Source organism: Trichomycterus rosablanca, chromosome 9 (genome assembly GCF_030014385.1).
Source record: "Trichomycterus rosablanca isolate fTriRos1 chromosome 9, fTriRos1.hap1, whole genome shotgun sequence".
In the NCBI taxonomy this organism is placed as follows: domain Eukaryota; kingdom Metazoa; phylum Chordata; class Actinopteri; order Siluriformes; family Trichomycteridae; genus Trichomycterus; species Trichomycterus rosablanca.
Window position 1 is genome coordinate 18,682,352 of NC_085996.1, and position 25,264 is coordinate 18,707,615.

General features: G+C 39.8%; 1 protein-coding gene across 2 annotated transcripts in view; it reads right to left on the minus strand.

Annotated features, from left to right (window-relative positions):
- Nucleotides 1–25,264, minus strand: part of fam102bb (family with sequence similarity 102 member Bb) — a 37,498-nt gene continuing 12,234 nt past the window's right edge. Inside the window, exons 2-11 of one of the 2 annotated variants that reach the window (XM_063001217.1) lie at nucleotides 20,857–20,977; nucleotides 20,728–20,757; nucleotides 18,283–18,399; nucleotides 15,842–15,888; nucleotides 12,734–12,837; nucleotides 10,271–10,366; nucleotides 6,594–6,801; nucleotides 4,659–4,795; nucleotides 4,481–4,550; nucleotides 1–2,150 (exon numbers count right to left, since the gene is read on the minus strand). In XM_063001217.1, the coding sequence (XP_062857287.1) occupies nucleotides 2,108–2,150; nucleotides 4,481–4,550; nucleotides 4,659–4,795; nucleotides 6,594–6,801; nucleotides 10,271–10,366; nucleotides 12,734–12,837; nucleotides 15,842–15,888; nucleotides 18,283–18,399; nucleotides 20,728–20,757; nucleotides 20,857–20,977 (973 nt within the window). In that variant the 3' untranslated portion in view covers nucleotides 1–2,107. Of the gene's footprint in view, nucleotides 2,151–3,510; nucleotides 3,691–4,480; nucleotides 4,551–4,658; nucleotides 4,796–6,593; nucleotides 6,802–10,270; nucleotides 10,367–12,733; nucleotides 12,838–15,841; nucleotides 15,889–18,282; nucleotides 18,400–20,727; nucleotides 20,758–20,856; nucleotides 20,978–25,264 lie in introns of those variants that run through there. The other variant, XM_063001216.1, reaches the window with a different exon arrangement.

Sequence of the window (25,264 nt, forward strand, 5' to 3'; positions counted from 1 at the left end):
GGATAAACTCATATGCAGAATGACAGACTAGAAAAATCAAGCATTCTTTATTTTGGCTGTGTCCCAAACTACAAATATGTCAAAACAGTGCACTATCAGTGATGGTGTTTTTATCGTAACACTGTAATTTGCAGTAATTGATTTGAACAGATGTACACAACAACTTAGCTTACTAAATGGTAATAAGCATATAAATGCCCAGAAGCATCAAATGTATTGGGCTAAAATGTGTGTTTAAATTTGTCCAGATAAATTGATAACTCTACCTCAATGCAGACTAGTTTCTTCTCCAGTGTGAATGTCACAAATCCTAAATCACCTTGAGAGTAGTTTTATCAACTGTGAAAAAGTAAGGGATATGTGAAATGTTGGGCTGATGGTAGTTACTCGTACTGGTACTTACATTTATAGTGTGGAAATCAGCAATCTGAGCAGCAGAAAAACCTCAGTGACTTTTATAAAGCCCACATTGTTATAGCCATGATTGAATAGACGCATCTCCAAAACAGCAAGAATGGTCTGGCTTGTTGGTGTATATGTATTGTACACCAAAAAAGATTATGCTCTTCTGTTTATTTTGCAGTAGATTGTTAGAGCTCTGCTGTAAACTGTAATCAAGCTCTCGAATTGAGTGTACAGGATAGTTGTTTAAAACATTCCAAAGATAAATAGGGACGAAGGCAAATAAACAAGACCAAAGCATAGAATGTAACAAAATGTGGATGTGATATAAAAGAAAATTATTTTTATGCCCTTTTCCCCTATTTTAATTACAATCTAGACGTATCCAATTACCAGACTGCATTTCACTTCCTCTCTGTTACTGGCGGCTTACTTTCACTCCTAACCAGATACAGCCGTGACTAATACACGCCTCCTCACGAGTTTGAAATGTCAGTTCTGGTGTGCTAGAAGAAAATGACTTTTTAATGCATTTCACATAAATTAAACATTAAAACACAAACATAGAAAAAGACTTTTCACTTGCAACAACCTGCAACAACAGGTTGCCCCATACAGAAGGGTATACAGAAGGGTATGATGCACTGTGTTTTCACACACTTCTATTGGTTTGTACCAGACGCCATAAACTTTAACAAACACCAAACAATATTGGCAGTTTGTGACCTGTCCCACCTCTGACCACTGTATGTGGGAACTTAACACAGCTGGCTGTGAGCACTCCCTTCTGTTTCAAAGATACTTCAACCCAGTCATCTGGCCAGGTGATTTTCCTTTATCAAAGTCACTCAGGTCTTTACGCTAATCATATATGCTGCATTCAAGTGGTGTAATGCCCCCCCCCCCGCGCGGTATTTCCTGAAGACGGTATGACGGTATGAAAATCGGCAATATCGCCCAACCCTAACTGTGACCCTACTGTATTTGGAAATGAATGTAAATAAACAAAACAAAGAAGGGGAGGGGGGTGCTTGAGGCTGCCAAAGTTTAATCTGTGTTAATAAATCTGTTATATATTTAAAAATAAAAGTGACACTGTAGTAAGTGGCACTAATTCTCTTTGCTAAAGGCGACTCTCCTCTGTCAGCTCTCAGTCACGTTGGTCCAGTTTCCTATCAGAGTGTAATGAGATCAGCCAAAAGAAGCTGTACATAATAGTGATGTGACCTTCACTAGAATACTGCGGCACAGCATCTGCAACACCCACATGGACACAGGAACAGGACTAAATACTGCTGAATACACTTCGACATTAAAACTTTGAAATGGTGTGAACCTCCACTGAACAGCATAGACAGCAAATATACGGGATCACAGCACAAAACTGAAAACAATACTGAGAAGAGTTTCCTGTTCCACAAACTGTTTCCTGTCTTCCTGTTGTAAATATTACAGCTGACTCAGATGAAATCTTGGGTAATGATAGACACAGTCATGTTTTCAGTCACTCAAATAACCCAAGGTTCCAGAAAAGCCAATGCTTCTACAATACCAACAGAGGGTGCTCTCCATCACAAACCCATAGCTCCACCAGTTGGGGTAGGGTGGATTGGTAATGTGATGCTGCCAGAAATGCAGGTTGGAGACGCCTTCTCTTCTCCTGTACTTTGGTTTGTGCCACCTCTCTGCTTGGCACCTCCTACTTTTAGCGCTTAATCACCACCTGTTCGTAGGCACCAGCACCAACCCTGCAGCGCCATTCAGACAAGAGAAAATTCAGAATAGATAATTAACAGCAGTGTGTAACAGCATTTAACAGCATTTAACAGTGTCTGCGGAACTGCAGTTGATACAGCATGCATTACATGGCCAAAAGTACACTGCTCCAAAAATTAAGGAAACACTTAATCACAGTAAAAACCACGTCAATAAAACTTCAAGCTGTCCAGTTAGGCAGCATAAGTGATTTTACTTTTATTTGCACCAAAGCAAAGTAAAACTGATTCACAAACAGGTTCACTGGAGAGGAAATAGCAAAACAACCCCCCAAAAAAGAACTGCTTTGCAGGTGGTGGCCACAGACGTCCTTACTGACTGATTCTTCTCTAGATTTGAGTTTTGGTGTTATACTCGTCACTACTGATAGAGTAAGCGTTACCTGCAGCCCATTAATGTTGCACAGGTAGTCCTCTATACTCAAGAGCATAAAGGAGAGGCCATTACATGAGGAAAAATGGACAGGGTTGTGGGAGGACATCAACCCAACAACAGGACCAAAATCTGCTCCTTTGTGTTAGGAGGAACAGAAGGATCACTGCCAGAGCCCTAAAATGACCCACAGCAGGCAACTGGTGTACATGTTTCTGTCAGAAACAGACTCCATGAGGGCCCGAAATACTCTAGTGGGACAAGTGCTCACAACCCAGCACCAATGCAGCTTGATTTGGTGCAGAAAACACCAAATATTGCAGCTTTGCCATTGGCACCCTGTTTTTTTGACAAATGAAAGCAGGTTTACACTGAGCATGTGACAGACATAAAAGATTTTGGAGACGCCATAGTGATCATTATGCTTCCTGCAACATTATTTAGCATAATTGGTCTGGCAGTGGGTTAGTGATTATCCATTGAGGCTTATCCATTGAGGATTGCTAATGGTACCAATGATATCAGTGTATCTGATTCCACCAGGCAGTGCCACAGACTGACCAGGAGCTCACTGAGCTCCAGGTCTGGGAGGAGATGCCCAAGGATTCCATCCTCTTTCTCATCAGGAACATGCCAAGACGTTACTGGGTGTTGTCGTGATGTCTGTGATTTTTACTTTGATTTTTAGTGTTGTTTAGAATTCAGGCCTCAGTGGGTTGATGATTTGGGTTGAATCTATCAATCATCAAGATCTGATGCACAATGTCCATAATATTGTTGCATTAAGCAGTGAACGTAAACACTCCTTTTATTAGAGGATTTGTATATTTAACCCAACAGGAGCATAAATTCAAGCATCTTGCACAAAGCATCAGTTGGGTGGTGTAAAACACAATGACGGAGCAGTACTCAAGAGCAGTGGAGTTGTGAAAATGCATTTTATTGTGTCTTACCATCTAGAAGTCTAATATCCACTTTATAGCCAAATATATTTGGACATCCTATTTCAAAGCCATAAGCATTAATTCAACGGTGACCCTCCTTTGCATTCAAGTTCATCCCATTTGGATTGAGGTCAGAGCTCTGTGCAGGCCAATGTATATCCCAAACACGTCAAACCATGCTGGAACTGAACAGGGCCTTGGAAGCAAAGAATTCATTTTTACAGTTCGGTTTAAGCAATGGGTGTGGCTGAAACACTTAATTTCAATAATTACAAGTGGTATCCACATACTTTTGGCATCATCATAATGATTTGGCATATGAAAGAAGAATGCTAGATGTCATCTGAGAAGTATGGTAGAGAAGAAATGAAAGTCTAATGCTAATTTTGACAGTTTGGGTTGGCTGTCTGGAAATCTTATTTATTTATTTTTTGTTTATGCATTTTCTCCCCTTTTTCTCCCTTTTAGCACGTCCAATTGCATCATGCTTCTTCTCCACCAATGCCGATCCCTGCTCTGATTGAGGAGAACAAAGCTAACCCACGCTAATCCCACCTCTGGTTCCAGCGTGTGTTTTTACCGCTGCGCCACCTGAGAGGCGGAAATCTTATTTAATAATATCATTATTTTTTGGGATGTTTAATGTGTGTGTTTGTCAATTCATGGCAAGATGGGTACCATGTTTCTGTCTGCTTACTTTATCTTGTCTTTATATTTTGGGACTATTTTATATTGTAATTTTATGGTTGCGAGGTAGGTTAGGACTGTTCTTGTGTTGACTGGAAATCTTAATGCAATTATAGACAGGGCTAGTGGGGGATGACTGTGCTAATGTCTTGTTTTGTGATTTTAAGGTATTCACAATGGCATTTCTATCCATCAGTCAGAAAATAATCTTCCCTAGTGACAAATCTATTGACATATGGGATGTCATTTACATTTAACATTGACAACATTTTCTTCTAATAGTGTTAAACGTTTCTTACCTAGCGGGTAGGTGATGGCTACCAAGAGCTGTGCTTCCTCCAGGACCCACAAATAAACGCAGGCCCTCCTCTGAAACACACAATCAAACACTGATGCTGTTTTTCTGAGAAGAGGCCTCGAAACTGAACTGCACAGACGACACAACAAGCTGCCGGCAAGCAGGGTTGCCATGGTTACCTTCTGCACTAGAGTCTAGCAGGCCATGGGTGAAGTCTTGGCTCTGGAGGATTTTCTCCACCACATCATCAGCGTCCACCCTCGTGGCATCCACTCGCTTCAGCTGAGACTCCATGGAGTCCTGCTTCATCGGGTGTCTGTAAGGAAGGAACACTATAACTATAACTGCGTGCAATCACCAAGACCGGGAATAATGCTTTATATTGTTTAGTGTGTGAATTAGCACAGATAGGGGTGGTTTTTAATTAAATTCAAGCTGCACATAAAGGAAACTCAGAGAACAGAGATATAACTGAATGGTTATCAATGTTAAAACGTTATTCTGTTTATGCACTGTATTCAAAAACTCAGCATCTTCCACTGCTGCAGACCCCTTCCCTGACACAGGAGATACCCCTTCTAACATGTGTGCAGTAGCCAACAGCTTCTTTTCACCTGTACAAGGCAAGTTCACACAAGGATCAGTAACACATACTGAGAGTCACACACTGCTCTCCATTATTCACCATCTCTGTACTGGCGCCAATAACCAGTCAGCAGAGGCACGCAAATCGCTGCAGTAATGAGAAATCCCTTCGACCTGCCTTTCCTCAGACACAGCCAAATCATGTCAGTGTATGCACCTGGCTGGCCAATAGCAGTGCTGATATTCGAACCCGAGATCTCAGCAGAGGTGAGCTAATGTGTTTTACAAACAGGGCAACCTGAGTGTCTGTTTCACCATTTTTCTGTTCAACATATATTGAACAGTTTGACTTGTTCTTTTGGTATTTCACCTTCTATTTCTTTTCTAATTTATACATCTAATTTTCTACCCACTCTTTGGGTCTCCCCTATCACATGACTTCCACAAATTGGGGAAGGCATGCTTCCAGCCGACTGCAATGTCTTTTGGCAGGTCAAATGTGGGCTTAAAGAAGCACATTTCACATTCATGTCCAAATTCCCACTTTGTTTGCATTTTCCCCTAAATTTTCCTCCCAAACTATTTGTATCCAATTACCTGATTGAATTACGCTTCCTCTTTACTGATGCTAACCTCCACTCTGACTGAGGAGAGCCGTGACTAACACACGTCCCCTTAGACACGTGTGCATGAGTCAACTGCATCTTTTCACCTGCATGAGGCGAGTTCATATGTGGATCAGCTTTGTGTATGGAGAGACAAACCCTGATCACACATTATTCCCAGTCTCTGTGCAGGCACCATCAATTAGCCAGCAGAGGTTGTAATTGCAACAGTCAAAAGAAATCCCCTGCCAAAACAACAAGCCAATCATTGTTCGTGTAGGCGCTCAGCCTGCCGGAAGCACCTACTAACTAAATCTGCCCTATCACATTTAAGCTACCTTCTGGAAGGGTAAGGTCACCTAGCTTCTCTCTTTATTGTTTGCTCATGCAAAAAATGTCACCAGCTCTTTTTAATGTTTGATGCCTGCAACACACTCAGAGGCATGCTCACCACTGTGTGACATCACCTTTTTATTAGTTAAATTTTGAATCTTTTGTGAATTAAGAATACTAATTGGTACAGTTTTGACAGACCAGTGAGTCTTTGCTTGTCGGCTCTTTTTCTATAGCCAACTATGACCCTGTCACCAGCTCACCTGCTTGTGGAATGTTTCAAAACAGTGTAACTTAAATGCTCTATGAATGTATCACTGCCCCATCCCAACTATTTGTGTTGTAGGCATCAAATTCCAAATCTCTCTATATTTACAAAAGACAATATAGCTGGTCAGTAAAAACATTGTAAGTCATTCTTTCCATTCAACTTTTCTGAATATAGGATTTATAAATAACTTTGGGATGAGGCAAAATTAGCAGGTACAGTCTTTACAACTGACATGAATTACAGTGTTAAATAAAGTTAAGCTCAGTGTGTTAAGTGTGCTGCCTTAATCATACACAATAGCAGCTGTTACCATAACTGACCTGCTGGCATTTCGGTCAGGTGTGGCAGGGTGCTCTGGCAGGGTGCTACAGGCTCCAGGGGCAGGAGCAGGGGACGTTGTGGAGCTTGGGCTCCCTTCACTGGGCTCAGGGATACTGGCAATGCCTGTGGAGGTGCTGCCCACTGATGTGTTCCTCCTGTGGGTAAACTCTGATAGACTGGAGGAGCGAGAATGACTTGTGCTGTAACCTTAAAGGATGACGATTAAAATTGGATTAAGTGTGCAGCCCAACTTTACTGTAAGCATTTTTTATTTTCAAAATATGTTCAACATACATTTAGCAAAAACAGGGAAAGGAAACCAGTACTGAGCAAATTACCTAAATAATGCTGTTTTTAATGAAATTCCATTATGTCTGTTATAAAATAACCAAGGAAAAAACTACCAGAGTAAATGTTTTAAAAATAAATATAACAACACTTGGTGGTAAAAGGAAACAATTTAGGCAAACTTTTACTGTTAAAGAACGCAAAGCCTAATTAAACATCATGTTAGTATCTGTTATCAGAACAATCTGACAAGGCCTGACATGAAGTGCTTATATCGGCAACTTGTTTAAAAAAATCAGACACGTAAACTTAATGTAATACATTTTTTTTCTCTTTCACCCCAATCTAGTCATATCCAATTACCCTGATTGCATTATGCTTCACCTCTACCAATACAAACCTCCACTGCTGACTGAGGAGCTTCACAACTATCACACAATCACTCCGACACATGATCAGTACCAACTGGCTCTTTTCACCTGCACAAGGCGAGTTCATATGCGGATTAGCCTTGTGCATGGAGAGCCACACCCTGATGAACACATTATTCCTCTGCGCAGACACCATCAATCAGCCAGCAGAGGTCGTAATTGCATCAGTTATTAGGAACCCTGAGCCGGCTTATCCCACCCTGAACAACAGCCAATCATTGTTCATGTAGCAGCCCAGCCCAGCCAGATGGCAGAGCTGAGATTCGATACGATGTATTCTTGCTTTGGATATTTAGAATTTCATTCATTTGGGCGCACATAAAGCAGCCTTGATCATCCCTTGTCCTCTTAACCCAGTTTTCTGCACTAAACAGTGTGTTTCTTTAATGTGTTTGCTGTTTCTAACAGAATAATTATATTTAAATCATGTCGTGTGAGACCCCTCATCAGGGAATGATTGTGTAGTGAGCACTCATTAGACTTAGGTTGTTTTATTTATTTCAGCCCTAAATATTTAGGTCGGGCCTGTGCTTTCTAGCTAAAGGCTTTTCATCCTTATCAATCATTCAGCAGCCATTTAACACCCTCACACTGTTCATGTATGAGTCAGACTGAAGATGATGAGAAATAGAACATGAAATAAGAAGCTCTTTTTCAAGACACACTGTCTGTGAATGAAAGCATCTTCTGCCTCTTTGGTCTTATTTTACAGAATCAAACTGAACTTAATCCCTCCGAATCGGCTTTAAGGGAGATTTTAAGGAGGCAGCTTGGCCAGTTTCATTTTATAGCTGTCTAAAGCTTACAAGAGAAATGTTTCTAATCTAATCTGAAAGCTTTAAAGATGGACTAAGTGCTGTCTCGGCCCTGTAGAACCTGTTATCTAATCATCTGTGTAATCTGCGACATTTGATTTGTTTTAAGTGCTTGATAATTTATGCATTAGTGCACTGTGGCACTGTGAATAAGCAAAAGAAAGAACAAAAACAAAAGAGATTTACTTATACTTTTTGTGAGAAAGCCATAAACGTTTGCATGCTATGTACAAGACTGGCATACAAATGTACTTACACTGTTCATACCCAGTGTTCATAACCACACTTGAGGTGGACCACTCTTCTCAGTACAAATGCACAAATAGCCTAATTCTGGTCAAAAAGTAATGGAGTAAAGAGAGAAGATAATGAAGTCTGTCTTGTTACACACTTCCTTCTCGTGTCTTGTTTTAAAAAGCTGCACAAACAGTTGATGGCAGTCGTATAATTTTACCGCTGCCCAAAACCAGATGTATAATAGCCACAGCCAGTTTAACAGGTCCCATATTTTACTTTATTATTAAGTTACTTTATACACGCAGCTGCAGTTTGATATATATTTTTTTTTTGCATTTTTTCCTCCCGATCTAGTCTACCCGTTTGCATTATGCTTCCTCTCTATTGATGCGGACCTCCACTCCTGACCGAGAAGAGCCCCCTTCGACATGTGCGCAGCAGCCGACTGCATCCCTCCACCTTCACGAGGCGAGTTCATATGCAGCTCAGCTTTGTGTACTGAGAGACACACCCTGACCAACACATTATCCCTCGACTCTGTGCAGGCGCCATCAATCAGCCAGCAAAGGTCACAACCGCATCAGTTATGAGGTCCCATTCGGCTCCCACCCTGTATGTACAACAGCCAATCGTTGTTCATGTAGCCGCCCAGCCTGCCGGATGGGTTTCAAACCCACGAGTTTCGAACCGACGAGTTCGAAATGTCAGCTCTGGTGTGCTAGCATGTTTTACTGTTGCGCCACCTGAGTGGCCTGCAGTTTGATTTTTAAAGACGTTCAGATGTTTTCAATACTGTATTTCAATACATTATAAATAAACTTTATAGTTAAAAGTGTGTGAACACCCTCCCTAATTATTAAGTTTGTGTTTGTCACATCCAAAGTTAACACTTTTATAAAATAACTAATATGTAAAAGAAACATTATGCTTTTAACTTTGTGGCAACAGTTTGGAAAAGACCCTTGCCTCTTAAGATAAGATAATTAACCCTTAGGGAAATGAACTACTACTTACTGGAGTACAAGAGCAGGACAGTAAAAAAAACAGAAAAGAAAGACAACTGAGAAAAAAAACCTAAAAAATTAAAACATAAATACAGACTTAAGACGGGGGTTTATATAAAAATCGACAAAAGAAACCGCCTCTTCCAGCATGACTATGTGCCTGTTCACAATGCGAGTCAAGCCTTCTCCTCCAACATCAATAGCAATGTCAACTGTTTCTGACTTAATGGGCACAGATTCTACCAATTACACAAGATCCTTTGGAAAGCCTTTCCAGATATATGAAGGCTGTTGTAGTGCAAATGGTGTGCCAACTCCATATTAATATCCATGGTTTTGGAATACCTTGTTTGGATTTCCAACAAGCATAGTATAGAATTATAGTAACAAGTATAGAATTAATCTTATACACACTCCTCTTCATCTTATTGTCAAAGTTATCTTACCCTAGGAATGTGTTGTTGTCAATGTGTTGTTTTAAAATGATATACATACTGTATGTAATAGTATAATACAATAATACTTTAATGACAAACAGGTAAGTTACCACATAAAGGCTGCAAATCAAGAACTGCAAAAATAGGACATGTGCACCCACCCACATATAGTCCGGTCCCCCACCCTGCAGGCACTGCCAATTATGCCCGCCAGATGGCGCCCAGCCGACCGGTGGCAACACCGAGCCTCGAACCGGGAGGTTCAGAAACTCGGTGCTGGTGCGTCAGCGGTATATCCCGCTGCGCCACCTGGGCGCCTTGAGTATGCATTTTTGTTTCCAAAGAGCACAGAAAATTTCGTTGTATTTTTATTTCATATTTTCATTTATGCATTTATTTATTCATACCACAGTGTTATCAAAGAACAGGCTGAAAGAGAAAAAGAAACACTGCTAAAGACCTACCCGATACTTTGGATTGCTGACTAGCATAGCTGGAGGTTCGGGAGTGACCACACGCCCCCAGCTCCTCCGGTAAAGAGCCGCACTTGCTTGTGGTTTCTGTAGACACAGAGGTTTTCAGTTAGCCCACTGATTCACAAAACATCTTTTACATTACTACAGCTTTAGTTAAGTCAATTAAGTATCTGTTTCTTTGACTTGTGTTTATCTTTTCTGGTTTAATAGTGTCAAACTCATTTAAGTTTATGGCATGTAGAAGGCTCTTTTATCCAAAATGACTTACAATTGAGACCAATACAACACAAGCAAATTAGTATTAAGAGCCTCTCTCAGGGGCCCAACATTTGGCATTGTGGCGGTGATGGGGCTTGATGCAGCAATCTTCTGATCACTAGTCCAGTACCTTAACCATTAAGCTACCACTGCCGTGAGCACAACTTGCAATGCTAAAAAGGGGTAAATGGACAAATGAAACAGTAAAATATCTGCAGAAATTTCTAGAGCTTACATTTCTGACACTGTGTTCAATATAAAAAGAAAGCAAGTTAATGAAAGGACACCAGAGACCAATCTGGCTGTTGCACAGTGCGACCAAAGTACATAAATAAATTAACAACAGGACAGTTTAAAAAGAAGACGGTTTGTGTTTTGGAAAGACCAAGTCAGAGTCCAGCTGTAATTATGTGGCATGATCTGAAAAGGACTGTCCATGCATGAAATTCCAAAATGGTCTAAAATGGTTTATGATCACTGTCAAGGTCTGATCAAAAGCTACAAGACACATTACTTGTTCTAAAAGAGTTTTAGAACATGATTTTATATACCTTTTCCAGCCATGACTGTAAATGATTTTTTTAATGCATTTTCTCCCTTTTTCTCCCGATTTGTAGTACATCTAATTTATACCCAATTGCGTTATGCTTCCTCTCTACTGGAGCTGACCCCCGCCCCGATTGAGGAGAGCGAGACTGTCACACACCCCCTCCGACACGTGGGCAGTAGCCGACTGCATTTTTTCACCTGCATGAAGGGAGTTCATATGCCAATCAGCTTTGTGCACAGAGAGCCACACCCTGATCAGTATTATTTTTCGACTCTGTGCAGATGCCATCAACCAGACAGCAGAGGCCGCAAATCACTCAGTCACGAGGAGTCCCTATCCGGCTTGTCCCACCCTATGAACAAAAGCCAATCAATGTTTATGCAGCTTCCCAGCCCAGCCGAAAGGCAGAGCTGAGATTCGATACGATGTATGCGAAATCCCAGCTTTGGTGTGCTAGCGTGTTTTACCGCTGCGCCACCTGAGCGGCCTGACTGTAAATGATTTTTCAGTATGATTAAAAAAAGACAAGAAAACGCAGAATTGTGTGATTTAGTTCAGTGTAGTTCAAAATGTTTATTATTATGACTTAGTAATAGAAGAATGTATTTAGAGTTTTGCTGGATTGTTAGCTTAAAACCATGTAAAATTTGGTCTGGTCTTCATCTAATTTCACATTTGTCAGGTCAGTGCTCTGCAATTCAGTGCTCACCAAAATAACTCTGGCTCATGTCACATTACAAAACTGCTGAAAAAAATGGCTGCACTGATTAATTCAACACCCCAGAGAAAATAGCTGTTCAGGTCACAGAAGCTTTCTGCGCATGAGGTGCCACTTTCATTCAGTGATCATGTAAGGCGGGCATGTTAATGTCTGGATAATGAGAGGATGAAAAGACCTTATGTGCTGGTTTAACAGTCACTGATACATCGAGGAGCTTGTAGCTCAGGTAGAAGGACAAGGATGGCTGATTTGGCTCACTGGATCTCTATGCCAGCTGAATAATACATTAAAGCAGTCTGTTTTCAAAAGGCTGTTCTCAGAAAGCTTCAGAAAGAAAAAAGTCACAGAACAGAGGGAGAGGAATAGAGAGAGAAAAAGAGAGGAGAGAGCAGGCATGTGTCCTGATGTTTAATGTGCTAGCCGAGCTGCAAGGCCAGTTGATTTCAATATAGTATTAGTACTATTAGTATTAGTACTGTAAGTCAGAACAATCAATGCAAGCAAAAAATAAGCAGCACTACAAGTAGTACCAGTCAATTCATGCAAAAATAATTACGACAAAACTAAGATCTGTAAATCTGAAACATCACCTTCCTTTTTTTCTGAATATGACAACAGTACATTTAAAGTCAACTATTAATGTCAAAAAATAATCAAAGGGCCACATGTCTTGTACCATGGAATTGTACCATAGGAATTGATCACTTCTTCCAAAACATATTTTCCTAATGAGTGTTTTGACGGTGGTGGTGGTAGTGGAGAGCACAGTCAAACTTTGTATTTATTTGCTGTGACTCCTCCTTTAATGTAAACCCAAGCCATACCAGCAAAATTCATTCAGCAGCATCTGCACCTATCATGGCATATGCCTAGACAAAAGAACCTCTGGTGTAAGAGAGCAGGCTGTCTCCTGCAGACATACCTGAGAGTCCTAGAAAGGGTTTCTGGGTGTCGCCCCCTCTCCGCTCTTCCAATAAACTGTCCACGTCCCCCTGAATCCCGATCACTGTGGCAGTGGATGGTGGCCTAAAATAGGAATAAATGACATTATAAATCTCATACATCAAAGAAACCAAACGTGGCCAAACGTACAGTGGGAGCCAAACGTCTGAGATCACTGGTGATTATTTTTTACTTTAGTACATAGTAACAGAATCAGCATAATAATTTGAGTTAAAAGTTGAATTTGTGGTAAATAATTGCATGCATTTTAGGATCTCTTAGTGTTTAGTACTGCCACATTTCTAAAAGGTGAACAATGGCTGCAAATGTATTAACTTAAACAAGCTTCTGATGAGCTGATCAAATCCACATGCTCAGTATTCATGCCTTCTGAGCAATGTGTTTCAAAGATTCAAGCTTTCACTAAAATTATGCTGATTATGTGACTTCTAATGTATAATACTGAATGAATTAAAGATAAATGCAAAATAGAAGCATGTTCACTAGTGGTCAAAGATTTTTGGGCCATACAACTATTCATACACACAAAAACCGAAAGTAAAATTGAGTGTACTATAGAGGTCTGAGACTTCATGAAGCCCGTTTATTGGAACCACTGCTAGCTAAAACAGGTATTGAGTGAAGATGATGTAGTCTTGCTCAGGTGATACAACGGTCTAACACGCTAGCACAAAACTGCAGAGTGTTTGTCTGGGCAACTTGTAAGTTCAAACACAGTTGGCTGTGTATAAGGGTGGAAAGGACTCTGTACAGGATACAGCTCTGTGTGGGAACATAACACTGGCAGGTGATAAGAAGGCCACATATTAGACTATCTATCTATCTATCTATCTATCTATCTATCTATCTATCTATCTATCTATCTATCTATCTATCTATCTATCTATCTATCTTTTAATGCTGTGTTTACTCTTGTGAGTTACATTCACGGCAGAAAAGGCTTATCTGGGTGCTTTGTATCCATTAGGTAGTCTCTGATATTATATGTGTATTCCTAATTTAGTGATTGTAATGAAGTTCAAAAGCTTTTCTGCTTTTTCAAGGTTAAAAATGTCTTTCATTGTTCCAGCTATGTATATTTTTTTTACCTTTGGTATTTAGGGCACTCAGTTAGTATGTGTGTAATCATGATGGGTAATTGGCAGGATTCGCATTGCAGGGCGCCACATATTAGACAAGTGTCGAAGTGGGATGTGTGGTGATCTGGCTTTCCTTGATCAGATAGGGTGTTGTGTAAGTGGCAGCGGATTTACAGTTGAAAATTGGAGATTGAGATTTTTGGGAGATTAAGGGGGTAAAAATCCAGAAAAAAAATTATATCCTCAGTTGCTACACACACTACAAAGTTTCAAACGGGTTCTGAAAGTAACATAAGCTTAAGAGGTTTTTTCATGGCCGAGCAGACACAAGTCTAAGATTACTATGTGCAATACCAAGTAATAGCTAATGCATACCATTACTGAACTAGGTGGGAATAAGGGCTGAGGCTGTTTCTTCCCAGAAGTTACATTACATCAGCAAATAGAGGAAGCAATCCATAATAATGCCCACAGGTCTGGATGTGAGTGTTGTTACACTTTACACCATGAAGCATGCTTTTAAAATGTGATTAAAAAGCACAAAAAAACCCACATCTGAATGGTTTCTGTTTATACAGCAGTGGAATTGTTGGGTCTACAGGCTTAAACTGAGAGCAGTTGTGCAAAACCAGTGTAGACCTCAAGGAATCTTCTCAGAATATACGAGTGGAAGTGTGTCCTTAAACAGATCTATTAAATGCAGAGAGTGAGAATGGCAGCGGGAGTGAAAAAACGTGGGTGGTTTAGTTAGAACAAAAAGACAGAGAGGAAGACAGACTGTACCAGGGACAACATGACCCTATGTTTAATTAACTAGAGTGTGCACAGGTCACCTGCAACAGTACAACCGATCACTACACACACCCTCTACATGGATACACATGGATACACCCTCTACATAGACAGCTTAGCTCGGTCATCACGTCTATTATATAATCCCCACTTACAATTCTGTCAAAAGGTAGTATGAAAGAACTGAAAGGATGAGACATGATGCAACTCGGATATCGGATATTAAACAGATCAACGATGATTCTTCTAGCAGAATACTAAGCCATAACCCTCTGGCTAAACCCACGCAAGCTCTGCAGGTTTCTGCATTCAGTCACAGTCTGTGGCTCCGTGGGTGTGTTTGTGTGTGTGTGAGTAAGCGAGAGAGAGACTGTGTGGGATAACAGATTCAGATGATACAAATCTGCAAATCACATTTTTAATACACAACAATATAAAGATGCTCCCCACTTTGCTGCTGTAACAGCTTTACTACATTTTTAAAACATGGCTGCAGATACATAATATGACCAAAGTATATGGGCACCTAAGCACGACCATGGCCATGTTTATGGAGACCCAATCCACCATCATGTTTGCAGCTAAAACAGCTTTTACTTTTCCGAAAACCATTTCCACATGACTATGGGTGTGTCTGTAGGAACTTGTGCCCATTCAATCAAAACATCATTTGAGAGGTCTAGCACTGATGTTGGACAGGAACACTTGGTTCACAATTAATGTTCCAATTTATCCCAAAGGTGTTCTGTGGGGTTAAGGTCAGAGCTGTAGACACAAAGTTGGAAGTTTATAATTAATATTACAGTGGCAATATTAAAACCCATTCACGTTAAACGGTATTATGGTGATATTTATAGAACTGAATAATAATATAGTTGACAAATGCCATGTGCACTATTAATCAACCAGCCCAATACTCAAAATTCTTGACAAGTGCTAAGTGCTAGCCTATGACACCTCTCTTGTGGAATCTTTACCCATTCATCTCGTGCTGCAATGGCTTATGTTAAATCCCACCAAAAGCTTTCCACAGAATTTAAATCTGGAGACTAAGAAGGCCACTCCAGGATATTCAAGGACATAAGGAGTAAAAATTCTGAAAGAACAATTAAAGCAGCAATAATACACCTCTAAATTTAACAATACACCAAAAATACAAAAAACGTTCTTCTAAACAAGTCTCCTAGAACACTCACGTTTTGAAACAGGGGTCTCCAGACATAAGCTGAGTACTGATGATCACCTGCAAAGAAAAGATGAAGAAAAACATATAATTTTCACCACCTACTCCATTCTGGGAAGGCTTTCCACAGCATTTTAAAGTGTCTTATTTGTCTAACCCTAGAGCTGTATTTGTGTCTTTGTGGTAAGAGCATCTGTGAGGCCAGGTATTGATGCTAGACAAAAAAAAGTTTGGCCTGCAGTTGATGTTCTGATTTCTTTGTAGAGAGTGCTTAGTAGCATTGAGATCTAGGGTTCAAATTTCCAGTGGTGCCACGGCCGGTCGTGGATCTATGTACAGACATGATTGGCTATGTTTGAGAGGACGGATGGTGGTTGTGAGGGGTGAGGCCCCGCAATAGATTGGCATGCTGTTCAGTGTGTGTTACTGCATTGCACCCAGTGAATCCAGCAAAAAACGTGACCATGAACAGAATAAAGTTGTAAAACATTAAGATGGAATGAAACTAAAAAGCTAAAAAGTGTATGTAGACCTGCATTAAAAAAGTTCATTTTTGTACAGTGGTGGGATAGTGGAGTTTTAATAGTGATGCATTACTTTTATTCATACAAAATTAATTAAAAACATTATTTGAACTTAATGTTTAAACTGGTAAAAACAAGCAAAAGTAAAATATTAAATGTATTAAATTTATTATTATAAAATGTATTTCAATGACCCAATTTTATAATCATAAAAAGACTAGAAACAAAGACTAATGAAAACACATCAGCTGAACATTGATTTGGGTTTTTTATTGCCTGAACCTGGTTACCTGCTCGCTCTCCCTTTTAGTTATGCTGTAATATTTAGGGCTGCTGGAGTCTAAAACTCTCTGTAAAACTGTTTTAATCAACTAGCATTGTACATTATTAACTACATTCTTTGTTGTTTTACTCCAAAGGCATTCTGATGGAAACCTGTTTACCCGCCGAGGTTAAGGATTAAAGTCGAGACTGCAGTGACAACGATGCTGCTCCTGCCGGATGTGACGGGTCTGGAGTAATTGCACCAAGAATGACAAGAAATCACTACAGACTTTATTGAAGACTAGAGCGAATAACAACTCTATTATTATTTATCTATTTATCTATTTATTACCAGTTATAACTTTTAGATCATTTAATTCTGTGTTTGTATGCTTTGTGTAAATCATGCATTTATTTAAAGTAGAGATGGACCGATCAGGGTTTTTGGCATCGATGTCGATCTCCGATCTCCTTTCAGGGCGATCGACCGATAGCCGATTTCGATCGGGGGGGGGGCAACATGCCCACACACACACACACGCACGCAGGTTTAATGTTATCCAGTTCAGTCTGAAAAAAAACTTAAAAAGAGCCTCACAGTGAAGATAAACCGGAGACAAACGCAACACGCAAAACGCGTGTGCGCCTTTAAGAGAGACGCTTTGTTCAGTGTCGCTAAGTGATTCATGATTCATGATTCGATTCGTTTTCATGCAAAGCGTAAGTTTCTCTTCTCAGTTATCTCTCTGTGTTTACTGTTATTAATTAAATGTCGTTGTATTAATAAAATGTAGTTTTAAATAAACAGCAGATACTTCAGAACAGTTTGTGTGACTCTTTTACATTAAAAAGCTTAATTATAAAGCTTAATTAAACTGCTATTACCACAGATCTGTAACCGAGTCAGACTCGTTCCGGCTAAGTAAGCTAAAAGTTCAGCAGATGATCCTGAACTAACAAATTTAGTAATGAATAAACTTTTGCCTCTGATTGGCTCTGTAACGTTTTCTGTTCTCATCTACATCACAAGTAAGAACCGCTTACGATTTACCAAAGTGAACCAGGAGTTTATATAACGTGCTGATAGAATCGACTCAGATGTGACCGGGTTGAATTATCTTTTTAAAGTAAATATTTCAATCAGCAAAATTGCATCGTATGTATGATGCACAAAGTTAATGATGTTATTTTAGGTCGTGAAGAGCTTTCACTGTGGTTTCTGTGTGATGGTTAATTAATTTTGATGCAATGGTTGGTGCGTCGTAGCTCAAAGTCTGGATCGATCCACTGAGCTGTTAAGCTTAACGTGATCTTTATATATCACACAATCGGATCGGCTACATTTGGGAAATATCGACCGATCGTCGATAGCATATTTTGATTAAAAATCGGCCGATACCGATTCATAGCCGATCGATCGTCCCATCTCTAATTTAAAGTATCCTCCAGACCACCCAAGAAGGATGGGCCCTGCTGAGTCTGGTTCCTCTCAAGGTTTGTTCCTGTAATTTTCAGGGAGTTTTTCCTTGCCACAGTCGCCCTCGGCTTGCTCAACAGGGGTTTTTGTATCTGTTGGTCCTGGATTTTGTAAAGTTGCTTTGAGACAATGTCTATTGTAAAAAGCGCTATATAAATAAAGTTGACTTGACTTGACTTGAACCTGTACCTTAAGTATGGAGTTGTCCTGTCTGGTGTTCTTGGTGTCATATCCTTCAAGTAAACACCGACGTGTGGTGCTCCCTGATCCTGCAAACTCAGCCAAGTTCAAATCAGCAAAGCCCAGCTGAGCACAGAAAACAGGGGACATTTGGGAACAGTTTTCAAAATGCATCCTACTGAACAAGATACATCTTTATTTGTATAGCAAGTTATATTCAGGGTCAAAAATTTTAAAAAAACACATACATTTAATTACCCGGCACTGTGGTAGAAGCACCTGGTTGAACATACACCAATCAGGCATAACATTATGACCACCTCCTTGTTTCTACACTCACTGTGCATTTTATCAGCTCCACTTATCATATAGAAACACTTTGTAGTTCTACAATTACTGACTGTAGTCCATCTGTTTCTATGCATGCTTTGTTAGCCGCCTTTCATGCTGTTCGTCAATGGTAAGGACCCCCACAGGACCACCACAGAGTAGGTATTATTTGCGTGGTGTGTCATTCTCAGCACTGCAGTGACACTAACATGGTGGTGGTGTGTTAGTGTGTGTCGTGCTGGTATGAGTGGATCAGACACAGCAGCGCTGCTGGAGTTTTTAAACACATCACTGTCACTGCTGGACTGAGAATAGTCCAACCAACCAACAATATCCAGCCAACAGCGCACCATGTGCAGCATCTAATGACCACTGATGAAGGTCTAGAAGATGACCAACTCATTTAAAAACTCCAGCAGTGATGCTGTGTCTGATCCACTCATACCAGCAAAACACACACTAACACACCACCACCATGGCAGTGTCACTGCAGTGCTGAGAATAATCCACCACCTAAATAATACCTGCTCTGAAGTGGCTCTGTGGGGGTCCTGACCATTGAAGAACAGAGTGAAAGCAGGCTAAAAAGTTATGTAGAGAAATAGATGGACTACAGTCAGTAATTGTAGAACTACAAAGTGCTTCTACGTGGCAAGTAGAGCTGATAAAATGAACAGTGTGTGAAGAAAAAAGGTCTGATCGGTGTACATTCATTTGCTATTTTATGAATTATACCAACCATATTAATGTACTGTGTGTATATACAGTTACAGTTACTGCTCTGCACTACCATATTCCACTACAAGCACTGACCATATATTATTTGGGCAATGGATCATTCTCAGCAGTGACAATACCATGGTAATACCATGGCATTTGTATTATCCTGCTATTAGTGAATCAGGATTTTCAAATTCTGTTGAAACTATCTAGAATCTTTATTAAGAACACATACGCTGTTAGCACTGGTTGTAGGTGTACAGTTAGGGACTAGTGCTATTTCTATTTTCATGAACAATGTGTTGATCTTCCTCTAGTCTTTTATCAGTGTACACTTTCTGATCAGGATTATATTTTGGTGTTTAAAAATCCCAACACCACTTATATCAGCACAATAAATCATGTAATTACCATGTTGGCGTCATTGCAGTGGTGATATCAAGCCACCACCCAAATAATATCTGGTCAAAGTGGGGGGCACAGAGGGATGACAAAGTGTACAGAGCAACAAATCGACTACAGTCAGTAATTGTATACCCACACATTTACATTCACAGCATTTAGCAAACACTTTTATCCAAAGCGACTTATAAATGTCACTGAATAGAATCAGTGTTTATTATGTGGGCGCTTCTTATTACCTGCCAGCGTTGGGTTCCCGCACAAAGCTGTATTGCATACAAAGAGCCATATTAAGCTACATATTGCTTAATTATGCATTAAATAGATAAAAAGGGTTATTTTTACATACTCTTTAATACATATGATGCAGTTTCTCAACCTCCGGTTTGAGATGAGGCAGTCTGTGTTTGATGAGGCTTGAAATGTGTTTCCTAGTAGTAATTTTTAAATTTCCAAATCTTTAAAGCACTAAACCCATGTCACCGAATACAATCAGAGCATTTGAGAGCAAGTGTTTGGTGAATGTACAGTATATATGATGAAAGTATGTGAAAACCCCCTTATAATGTTTGGTTCAGGTGTTACAGTCACACCCGCTGTTGATGGCTGTATAAACCCCATATATCTTAGTGTCTGAAATCTCAGGTTCTCGAAGCTTGAATTCTAGCTCTGGTATCAGATGCCTGGGCACCTACAGACATTTGGGAACTGGTATTTATCCAAGAAATCATAACAGATGTGTTAAGCCTTAGCTAAAGTCTAATATGGAGGGCAGCGAGAAGGAAACCACCGCTCAGTGTGCATGCGGTATTTACAAAATATCACACATAAGCAGTTTTGCAAAAATGAGAAAGCGTTTAGTTGCTGTCATTGCTGCTTAAGGTGCTGACAACAGATATGAAGTTACTGGTTATTATTTTTTCATATGTGTGATATTAGTGTGATAACTTTTGCAAACAAAGTTCCCTAAAATTAATGGTTTCTTGGAAATCTTTTATTTACCTTTGCATAAGTCTTCCCACCTTTTAGTTCCTGTAAAAGAAAAACACCAGAAAATCATTATCAGCATTGTAAAATGTAACACTTACAAGATGATGCAGTAAAAATGTGTGTCTGTTAGTAGCAGGATACCTTTCTAACAGAGACTCTGCATATACAAGGATCAAGAACTCCTGTCCCAGCGCTGGCGCTCATTTTACATGGGAATGAGAACCTTTTCCTCCAGTGTACACAGTTAGCTTGGACTGTTTCTCTGTAACACAAAGATACACACACAGAAAATACTGTTAGCACAAGGTTCTTTACAGGAATACACCAGAGATGGGGACTGGAGTCCGGAATCGTTTCAAATGACTCGGACTCGACTCGTGACTCGCAAAAAATGACTTGTGGACAACAAGAGTCAGCAACATTAGTTACTTGTGACAATTACGCTCCGGCCTAATAACGCTCCGGCCATCTTAACCCGCAACACACACAATGGGTAAATGTTCCAGCCAGCTTTCAGCATAGTGGTAGCCTAGTGGGTAGAGCTTTGGGCTATCAACCAGAAGATTGGTGATTCAAATCCAGGCTCTGCTATGCAGCCACTGTTGGGTCCTTGAGCAAGGCCCTTAACCCTGTCTGCTCCAGGGGCGCCGTAAGGTGGTTGACCCTGCGCTCTGACCCCAGCTTCCAAACAAGCTGGGATATGTGAAGAAAGAATTTCATTGTACTCTACACCTGTATATGTATATATGACAAATAAAGTATATCTTCTAGTGATGACACGTCACTCCCTACTTAAAATGGTGGAATACCCTACGTAGTGCACTTCACAGTAACAGCTAATGTGAATAAAACGCTCCTACAGAATTGGTGCTAATGATTGTAAGAACCGCTTTCTGAGCCAATCAGACCTTCTGATTTTAATTTTTAGTAAGAAATGCTGTTATTTGCATGTATTTAGTTTGCAGCGTCACACAGATAATGTGTCAATGAAACGCTTGATTGGCTTTCTAACGAGTTTGTGTTTTACTTCACAACTGGGAAAAGTTTGGTGGTTTTTAATTATAAGCACATTTACAAAATAATGGATTATATTCTTAATTGGACACACGGTTATAAATTTAATAGTATCTAGAATAGAATAAGCTAAGGTAAGCAGTATTATGAATGTTTTTGCAGTGTTTGGTATTTTGGCCACTGTGCCGTAATTTGCAATGAAAACAAAACGTCAGTTTGAGCTTTAAACTGGTACCTAGGAAAGTAAAGGCACTAAGTAAAACGACAAAACACAGTTGTTAATCTGTTGTTTTTTATCTGAACTTACATATTATTTGTTTATTTCTACACTACATTTCCAATATATGTTTTGTGTGTATTATAGGGATGTCCCGATCCAATCTCAAAGGTTGGAATCGGGGCCGATCAAGGCATTTTTTAACTGATCGGTATCGGCTTTACTAAAGCCGATCCTAATCCCGACCCTTTGTTTTACGTCAGCATGTCCGCTGTGTGGAAATACTTTAAATTGGAAGGTGAAACAAGTCCAACAGCGAAGTGTAATGTCTGCAATGTGAGCGTTTCACGAGGCGGTAGGAGCAGAGCTGCGTTCATTACTGTAGAATTTTACTATTTACATGGTGTGTGAATCAAGGATCACACCTGTTTACAAAATAATAACTTTTAATCCGAGTATGAAAACTTCAGGACCATAACATACAGCACGAGTTACAAGACTGAACGACATCTCAGTATCAAGCACTCTGATTGGCTTAGTTATGTAACCGAGCGTCGTAGTGATGCACTTGCTTAATAAAGAAATAAATACACGGTATATTCACAAATTGTCGGGAGCATAACACTTTATTAACTTCTTCTGTTACGGTACTGAACAGCGGACAGCTAGAGTCATCGCGTTAGCCAAGCACGCTATTCCATGCACTATGGAAGCCCCAAAGGGTCAAAACACACTTCGCGTAGAAACGTCCATCAAACCATTGTCACAATACAAGCACAGAAAAGTTTGTTACAGTTACAACACGCATACAAGTACGGTGGCTCATAAGAAACAAACCAGATATCATTTAACCAAACGATCTACAATTACTACCAATTTGATACGGAACCTAAAAAATAAACACTCAGCCGAATACAGCGAGTTTATTATTATATGATGAAAAGAGGAACCGGCTGTCCGCTAACACGGCAGAGATGCTGATTTTCCTCAAAAAGATCCTTCACTTCATTATGAGTGTTCTAGTTTTACTACTACAATGCTGCACTAAGTTTGTTTACTTTTATTTTGTAAAAATAAAAGAACATTAAGCGATAGCTTGGATGCAGGCAATTTTTTTCCTACAGCACTGCAGAGCTATTCAGTTGTTAAACATATACATTGGATTACTTTGAATAACTTTAATGTACCTGAAGTGTGCACTGTGTCAACAGTATTTTATAAAACGGATAGTTCCGGTCCTAAAATCTGATTGGCTGAGCCGCGTTCGAAGCCGTTGTAAAATCCCCGATAAACGCACACCTAGGACCACCTCACATCATTCCATATTAATATGCCACTGAATAGAAAAAATTAATGTTATTTTCGCCCTCATGTTGCCTAGCAACACTGTTAATCGAACTATTTTGCGTCGCGGAAGAATGCTTTATTGTAAGTTTATACACAATAAATACATTTATGAATTAAACATTGTTGTATTTATTATATTTTATGTTGACCGCCGTTTTATAAAAGCAATAAGCCACTCGAGACCGTGCATTACTGTTATGATTTTAGCACGGGGAAAGAAGTTTTAGGCACTCCGCTTCGCGTCGTGCCAAAAACGTAATCCCCTTGCTAAAATCACAGTAATGCACGGCCTCTCGTGGCTTATTGCTTTAATCTAGTTCTTATCTAGACAATATCTAGAAAATACAAGTATCGGTTTGAGACTCAGTAGCGGATCGGGATAAAAATTAATGATCGGGAACAAAAAAACGTGATCGGGACATCCCTAGTATATTATATTGACTCGTGACTTGACTCTAGCCTAAAGACTTGTGACTCGACTCAGACTTGTGAACATCTCTGGAATACACAACCAACTGGCGTAACTCACACACACACTCACTCACTCACTCACACTCACTCACACTCACTCACACACACACACACACACACACACACACTCACACACACACACACACACACACACACTCACACACACTCACACACACTCACACACACACAGTGTGAAACAGGAGGCAAGCCCATGCAGAGTATGTAATGTGAGCAGAAATGAGTTGTGCTGACCAGTTTAATTGCTTGTATTTTTCTTCAGCTTGGTCCCAGGGAGGATTCAAGCTTGACTTTTCAATAACATATATCTGAGCCATTTCAAATCTGATCAAAGAGGTTCTTTTATCTTCCAATCGAGTCATTTCCAATTCCTGCTGGTGAATCCATTGGCGCTTTTACAACCCCTGATCTGATTAAGGAGAGCCGGATGACCACACGCCGCCTCCGACACGTGTTTAATCTGTGGGCGCTTCTTATTATCTGCCAGCTTTGGGTTCCCACAAAGAGCTGTATCGCATACAGAGAGCCATACTAAGCTCCACGTTGCTAAATTAAAATTAAATAGATAAAAAGGATTATTTTACAGACTTTCCAGTACTTTTATGGTGTTTTTCTTTAAAGCACTGAACTAATCCTCTCTACAAACAGAGTAATAAGCCTCCATAGGTTGATGACTAGATCAGTGTTTCTCAACCTTTTTTCAGTCACGGCACCCTTTAAAAGTATGCAAAATCTCAAGTCACCCCAGTCTAAAATGTATTAAAAAAACTTACACTCTGCATCCCTCGGACTGCTAACACACATGCACACACACCATAAGGTGTCATTTAGGGAGGGAAGGGTAAACGTGACTTACTTTTAATGGGAAACCTGAGCATGGGATGATGCACACAATCGCCCTATTCTGGCAGGGATGGATGAGAGGCAGACTCGGAGCTCCTGGTCCAGAGCCCTCAGTCGCTTCCTGTACTTGTTCTTGATGTAAGTTAGGCTTGAAAAGCTCAGTTCGCGCCATGAACGAATCAGATTTAACATAATTAAACAAGTTTATAGGTTATTTCTCAATTATTTGTCATTATACTAAGAGCATTGCTTCTTTTCTGCATGTTCTCTCTGTAGCTCGGTTACGGCTCTCTCAACTCAAACTTAAAAGAAGCTTTATTGGCATGACAAATAAGGACATTCGTATTACCAAAGCAAGTTAGAGAGAAATAATAAAAATAACAATGAGAAAGAACAAATATATACAAAACAGTTACATGTGCAAAAATATGAAATAGAATAAAATATTAATAAAAACAGTGCAAAATAATAACAATAAAAATTATAATATTTACAGTAATGAGGTAGTAATAACGATCAGTTTGAGTGTGTGTCTCTCTCTTTGTGTGTGTCTCGCTTTCTCTCTCTGTGTGTGTATAATTTTATTATTATTTTGCACTGTTTTTATTAATATTTTATTTCATATTTTTTTGCACATGT